Source organism: Montipora capricornis, chromosome 11 (assembly GCF_036669925.1).
Source record: "Montipora capricornis isolate CH-2021 chromosome 11, ASM3666992v2, whole genome shotgun sequence".
Taxonomy (NCBI): domain Eukaryota; kingdom Metazoa; phylum Cnidaria; class Anthozoa; order Scleractinia; family Acroporidae; genus Montipora; species Montipora capricornis.
Genome location: NC_090893.1, coordinates 2,380,787 through 2,388,286, shown reverse-complemented (window position 1 = coordinate 2,388,286; position 7,500 = coordinate 2,380,787). Strand labels below are relative to the sequence as shown.

General features: G+C 38.2%; 2 protein-coding genes across 2 annotated transcripts in view; one reads left to right on the top strand and one right to left on the bottom strand.

Annotated features, from left to right (window-relative positions):
• The window catches only part of LOC138025045 (microtubule-associated serine/threonine-protein kinase 3-like), a 49,350-nt gene extending 47,114 nt beyond the window's left edge, over positions 1-2,236 (bottom strand). Inside the window, exon 1 of the mRNA XM_068872285.1 lies at positions 1,647-2,236. Within this exon, the coding sequence (XP_068728386.1) occupies positions 1,647-1,916 (270 nt within the window). The 5' untranslated portion in view covers positions 1,917-2,236. The remainder of the gene's footprint in view (positions 1-1,646) is intronic.
• A 43-nt stretch (positions 2,237-2,279) lies between these two features.
• LOC138025046 (peptidylprolyl isomerase domain and WD repeat-containing protein 1-like) overlaps positions 2,280-7,500 on the top strand; it is a 27,450-nt gene continuing 22,229 nt past the window's right edge. Inside the window, exons 1-4 of the mRNA XM_068872286.1 lie at positions 2,280-2,430; positions 3,955-4,057; positions 6,012-6,112; positions 6,956-7,051. Coding sequence (XP_068728387.1) covers positions 2,310-2,430; positions 3,955-4,057; positions 6,012-6,112; positions 6,956-7,051 — 421 coding nt within the window. The 5' untranslated portion in view covers positions 2,280-2,309. The remainder of the gene's footprint in view (positions 2,431-3,954; positions 4,058-6,011; positions 6,113-6,955; positions 7,052-7,500) is intronic.

The following is a 7,500-nucleotide window of genomic DNA, read 5'->3' as shown; positions in this document are numbered from 1 at the left end:
CGTTCTTTTCAATGGAATGTCCGAATTATGCTGGTGATGCAATCAAGTACGAGTACATAAAATTACAGGATGTCCTCTTTTCTGGATGATCCAATAAAATTAAAGTCATAATTTTTTAGTTGTACCTTGATTATTCAGAACCAGAATCAGTTTGATTGTTATCACTGCAAAGCGATAAGTTTGACGTTGGAGCAGATGAACAAGGAGAGTAATTTACCATAAAAAAGGTGGATTTGATGAGAAGGAAGAGTGCATATTGATTTTTCCTAACAGACATCCTTTGAGCTATTAGCTTGTCTGCCTCAACTTCCATAGAAACATGACGTCTGCTCAACAAACAACTGTATGCTTTGTTATCATTGGCGGGTCTTGGTTTCGGAGAATAAACAATTATCGATCAATATTTTCACGTCTTGCAGAAGAAAAAAGACGGAATTACGAAGTCCTTAATCCAGGAAGTCATTAAAAACATTTTTTTCAAAAAGACCGAAATCACAACAAGGAGATTCAAAGAACAGGACTAAAATTCATGAATAAAATTATTTAAATTTTCTCGGGTGCTAATGTACAAACTGAAATTTGCATGACAAAACACTCTAACAAATTAATTAAAAACTGGTCGTAAACGTGGGCATATAATTATAAAGCTAAGAACTACAAAAGTTCAAAGTTCTGATCTACTAAATATTAAACTTTTCAATTTTAGACAGCCAGAGCATACTATTCTTTTGATAGCTAATAGTTTGTGGATTATTTGTAAAGTTGCGTGCCAAAAATGAAGTCTGCGCAATGCAAGATTCGCGCAATCTCGCGTCCAAAATTTGTGAGCGATCGTCAGAAAGAAACCGTCAGAAAAGATCATCCGATCTACGCTTCTCAAAAATGCGTTGCTTAAAATGACAGGTGCTGGTTTACAGATCGCGAAGTGATCGCATTTTCAGGACATCAACATCTATCGAGGAAAAATTAAAGAAAAAAAAAAAAAAAACAAGTCCGAGAATACACTTCGGCGGTAAATTTTAAGTATGTGAAATGAATATTGACTTGGGCCGACCCTCTTGAATTTTTAACTTTGAGATCAAAATAGACAGACCTGCCCTCGTGAAATTTTTTTGACAAGTTAAATTTGGGTGGAAAACAACTTCGATCCTCAAATGTCAGTCAAGCTATGAACGAATTTCTTACGGTGGAAAAAGACAGAGCGTTCACGTAAACATTAACAGCAAAATAAACAAGAAGACTTCTTTACATTACTAAGTGCACAGTTGAGCCAAAAGAAACCTCTAAAATAATTTAATAATGGGAACAGAGAAGACTATTCAGAGACAGATGACACGATAACTTTGACAGTACATTTCATTTCTTGCGTTGATAGCTTCCTGTCGAGAGTTCCAGCTGAATGTAAGAAAAGAAGCCTACATTCGATTCATATAATGTTAAGTCAAACAGAAGTAACAAACCATTTCGACTAAAAAAAATATTTGTTCAAAGCAGTTGGAACTAAAATGCTATACTTCAGTAAATCACCTAATAAAGGCAAAATTCATCTGTACAAAATACGGAATTCCGATCGTGGGACGGTCGAAAAACGCTGAAAGAAATATATTTCCAACTAAACTGCACGGCATGTTCACAATTTTACCCACCTCGTCCGCTGAAAATTCCTCACGTAATTTTGTGATAGAGTGCATTAAAAGCTCTCTTTCTTTGTCATCTTTGACGTTGTAATCGTGTTCTAAATCGTCCTCGGTGAGCGCTTGAAAATAGCCGATAGAAACATCTTCTGGAAACAGAGCGATCAAGTGTCCCAAGGATTCCTTCTCTAAGAAGGCACGAAGCGATGTGTTGTCTTCGCTCGTCGTACTTCCTTCACTTTCCGTGCGATGCACCACAGTGGAGCTGTCAAGCCCTTCCATAGTCTGTCTATAACACTCTTCAAGCTTTGTACATTTTCTCCCTTGCCCTGCGCTGATAAGCCCCGAAAAACATGGCTAAGTGCTGTAATGGCAATCTTTCCCCATCAGCAACCTAAGCGTGCGAGAGATCTTCCCCATGAATTTCCAGCTCTTAACAAAGCGCATGTAGCATTTTAAAGGCGCATGACCACGCAGAAAGAATTTTGCAGCCCAAAGACATGAATCTTTGGTAAATACACAGCGAATTTAGCGAAAACAGCTTGAACTAATAAAATCCATCGATTAACGTGGAATAATAAATTTAGATGATTTCCCAAGGGAATATATCTGAGCTCGCGCATACTTTTCGGACATGGGACCTCTGGCCAAAGAGAACGACATTGCACTTTCAAAATGGCAGATGTTGTAACCAGAAAACGTGGTTTGGACACAAATGATTCTGGCGACGAAGAAGACGATGATGAAGTAATTGGCCCTTTGCCAGCTCCTGCACCTAAACCAAAAAAGAAACGAGGTAATATTCGTATTAAGTGGAAGACTTGAGTCCCCTTCGGGCCTTAGAGCGGCTTTCGTTAAAGCTCGCGAGGTAACGAACAGTGGGAATTTTATGGAATGTTATTGCATGGCATGGAAGGAACAGGTCATATATGACACACCAATTACTAGCATAGCAACAGGAGTTACTTCAACCCAGCTCTAAGTAGTTATATGTTAGCTGTCATCTCTTAAACTGTGCTGTGACTCACGGTCACACCTTAATCAAGAGTTAGTCTTGTGATCATGAAATTTGATACATTGGGAAGATAATTGACGTCACCTTTTGTCATTAATGTGCCAACTAGAGCCCCATTGGCTGTCGAAACAAAGGGTCTTTTGTTCCTGTGTTTGGCACATTTGAGTTACAAAAGCAATGTTTGAAAGCAAATATCTTCCCTATAAAATCATGATAACCAGTGAGCTAAACTTCTAAATACGGGGCCACATTTGAACAAGTACTACTGGTGATAGAGAAAAATCTGTTATCTCTTACTTCCAGGGGTCATGGGGTTAAAAACCTCTACCTCCGCCAAAAAAACTTTGTGCCCTTTGATTACTGTATGTATTAATCCCTTGACCTCTGGGAATGAGACTTGACAGATTAAAATTACTCTGTCCAACACCAGACGATTTCACTCATCAATGGGGGACAGTTTAAATGTAAGTGGGTTAAACATTGATTTCATCGATAAACTGCAGACAATGGTCGACGTTGCGACCACTGAGGTCAACAATAATTTTTTGGCGACTAAAATACTTGAGCTGGCTACCAAATCTAAAAACTGTTTTTTCGCTGAAAGTCGAGCACTGGTAGAGCTATGAAGCTAAGCCACTCAAAGATACATGTAATTATATTACTAACCCTTTACTTGTTCTTGAAACATTGAACTTCAGTGACGACAACCCATGGAGACGCTGAACTAGCCAAAATTAATTATTGTTCCTTATTACTCGATCTTTAAACGGTGAATTTTACTGATGAGCCATGGGTTCACTTCCAGATAAACATCCACAGGATGCAGTGCAGCCCAGTGGTTAGGGCGCTTGCCTTGGGATCCGGGAATCTCGGGTTCAAGACACCATCTGGCCACTGGTTGAATTTGTTCCTGGTAGTCCCTGGTTCAACTTCTCAGCTGCACTTGTAAATAACCAACTAGCTTGCCTCCAGCCAGTTGGGACTCTTAACAGTTGTTGTTGAATGCTCTGTTCTGTCATGATTGTGTTTCATTGGCCCTGAAAAGCCCCTATGGGCAATGGGCAATTAAGTATCCATGTGTCCATGTGTGTGTGTAACTACAATACTGGGTGGGGAGCCATGGAGCCACGTTAGTAATACTGCTAAAAAAATTTAATGTCTGTGTACTCTGTAGTTGGTCATTAATATCTGTTTGACATATTAATACAGTATCTACATGTACATGTATCTAAAATCATGGAAGGTTTCTTATTATTTTTGGCACAGAATTAAGTTGACATTTTCTTCTGGTCTTGCTCATGGTAGTTTTAGAGTTTGAGAAAGTTTACCTTGGAAATATTCCTTCAGCTGAATCCTATGAGAAGAGTTTTATGCACAGAGATGTTGTCACGCATATACTGGCCACTGTGTAAGTTGATAAAGTATCTTAACCTATTCATCACTGAAGCAGCCCCTAATTGACTAGTAAAATCTCCTGGTATTTAACAGAGTAAAAATTAATCTCTAACTCAAGTTAAGGGCCTACTGACGTGCTTTTTGGGGTGCGTTGCTACGGATGTACTGTAATGGTTAAAAATTAATAATTTGAGAGAATTTGGCATTATTTTGGTTAGTTTCCAACTTTTGTCAAGCAATGACCCCAAATATGACGTCAGCATGCCACGCCCATGGTCACGTGACCAATAAAAGAAAACTCTAAATTTGTCTACGTGCTACACAATTTGGGTATTTAATCAGTGGTTTCATAATTTGTATTCTTTTTTGCATCCAGCCAAGCATGGTTTTCTTTTTACATTTATATTGAAAAAATTAATGTTCTTTTTAGAGAGATAAACGATATTGAAATACCCATAACATTTTCAAAAAAGATGATTTGAAAAAACCAATGTTTAGCTATAATATTCTGTATTTGGGGGTGAAACGAGCCACATCAAAAAAATCAATTCAATGTAAAGACCGCCGGAAATTTAGCTTTTTCTTAAACCAGAATTCAGTTTGTTTATGCATGCGCAGCCGATCTGAGGACGAGCGCGAGGAAGGGTTGAGGAAAAACCTTCGATGCAAACAACAATTAGGAGATTGTTATCAAATTTTCCAGGTCGGTGAGTGGGTTTTCTGGTCAGCTTACGATATAATGACATCAGTCACTGGAAGTAACATTTCACTTCCTTAGCAACGCATGAAAAATCTGTCAGTGGGCCCTTAAAGTCTCAGGACTGAAAGGGGAAAAGCCGAAAAGGGTACCCATAGGTTCGAACCCAGTTAGAGCCTCCTTAGTTGGAGCAAAGTTGTCTTTGCTTGTAAAGCTCCCCGTTGTAGCTCAACGGGTGGATCATCCGACCGATGTTATGGAGGTTGTAGGTTCGAATCCTTCCTAGGAATCGTGAGCCCAGCAGAGTGGCTTCATAGCTCAGTTGGTAGACCATTGCACCAGCATCACCGAGAGGTCATGGGTTCGAACCCAGGTGGAGCCACCTGAATGTTTCAGATGTCTATAAAAAGAAGACAATAATTTCTTAATCAATTGCCTTGTTAAGTGAGAGCGTCACTTGTACCTTTCGTCTATAATCTGCACTTCAAATATATACATTTATGTCAGTCATAGTCCTTTCATGGAAACAAATGTTGCCCAACAAATTGACCTGTTCCCAACTGTGTGGCTTCATAACTCAGTTGGTATTCAGCATTATCACAAAGGTCATGGGTTTTAATCCCTTGGAGCGACTGTACGTACATGTACCATAATTTTTCAGGTGTCTACACTGTATAAAAAAAAACAATATTATTGCTCAATAAATTAATATTTTTAAAGTTAAGTGCGAGGATCCGTGAGGCGGGGTGGCTTCATGGTTGGTGTGCTCAACTCCGGAGCAAAATTAATGGTCTGGGTTCGGGTCCTTGCCGGGAACATTGTGTTGTGTTCTTGGGCAAGACACTTTACTCCCACGATGCCTCTCTCCACCCAGGTGTATAAATGGGTACCGGTGAAATGCTGGGGGTAACCCTTCGATGAACTGGCATCCCATCCAGGGGGGAAATAGAAATACTCCTAGTCGCTTCATGCCATGGAAACCGGGATAAGCTCCGGCCCGATGGGCCACTTGGCTTGTATGCAGACTTTACCAAAGTGCCAGGATCACTTCTCCATTTCGTCTAATACCTGCACTTCAAATGCTATAAAAATTATTATAATACATGTATAATTATGTACATTTATTTCTTCTAATAGGTGCACTGTAGTTTGAGTAACACTGATTCATGTAGCTATTGCAATATATGGATTACTCTGTACAGTAAGTGTACCTGTATTAGGGCAAGGGTTAAACCTTGGAAGTAATTTTTTGCTCTGATTTTCTACATAGCACAGAATTTCTTATCACTGCAAGTTGTGATGGTCACATTAAATTTTGGAAAAAGCAACACCAGGGAATTGAATTTGTCAAGCATTTCAAAGCACATCTTGGTGAGAGATGAGAGTGTATTGTTACTTAGTCTTACAGTGTTTGTTAAAGTATGTTTGATTAAAATGTACCGTACATGTAATACATGTATTGCCAGCAATAATTTTTACAATTATCAAATTGTGATCAATATTGTGGTCCAGGAATGATGTCAACATGGCTGCTTGAGGTTTCTTACATGTACATGTATAATCATGTTGTGGTTGAAATAATTATAAATTATACTTGGTTTAAGTGAATTGTTTATCTTCCTATTGTTCTTGGGTATAATAATGTATGTAAGACAAACCTTTTTAGAAATTACCTTTTTCGAAATTACTTTGAATTGTAAGAATAACTAAGCATTACGTTTTCTCAGTCTTTCTTACATGTATATATACATGTACAAATGTAGCTTAGTTTTTCCTTATCACTCATTGTTGTAAAGCACTGTTGGTTCAGTAGAGAAGCAGGCCTATGTAAGAAGATTATTATTATTATTATCATTATTATTATTATTATTATTATTATTATTATTATTATTATTATTATTATTATTATTATGTATCGTATAAGATTTAAACAATAGGAAATAAAATTTAAACCAATGATAAAATTGAACCACAATACTAAAGTTTGACCTTTCGGCACTATAATTTTAGCATTCATTAATAAGATATTTTTTAATAATGTTCCTTTGAATTTGTAATTTAATAGATGAAACATCAGCGGGTAAAATTAATTTACATGCAACTACCGCTTCTCCTTTTTAAGATACACGTAATAAAAAAAAATGTAACTGATATTTTCATTGTAAAAAAAACATGATTGAAAGGTTAAGTTAATGTTCTTAAATTGCTCTGTAGGAACCATTCATTGCATTGCTGCCAGTGTTGATGGGCAAGTTATGTGTTCAACAGCAGAAGATAAATCGCTCAAAGTCTTTGATGTGGTTAATTTTGGTAAGAATGTATACAGCTACAGTATCTGCAGCTTTTTGGAACATACATCTAGCAAGATGTTCCTGTAAGCTAGAGCATCCCAATGAATGTCTACTGCAACAGTTACACTGCTTAAAACTCAGTCATGGAAAGTACATGTTACATGTATTCATTCAGTGCGATGGACAGAGTAAAAGCTTTCATGACTATTCCGGGGGTGGGGGTAGGGGTAGGGGTAGGGATAGGGGGTGAGGGGTTAGGGGTAGGGGTAGGGGTAGGGGGTGATGGGTTAGGGGTGAGGGTAGGGGTAGGGGATGAGCATTGAGGGTAGGGGTTGAAGGGTGCCATAGCTAAAACAACCCAAACCTACGACACAAATGTCAACCTTAGGCCTAAGCACTATGCTTAAGATCACGTTCAGGCCTACATTGTACAAGATTAGTATGGTTAGCATTTGTAAAGGTCTGGGT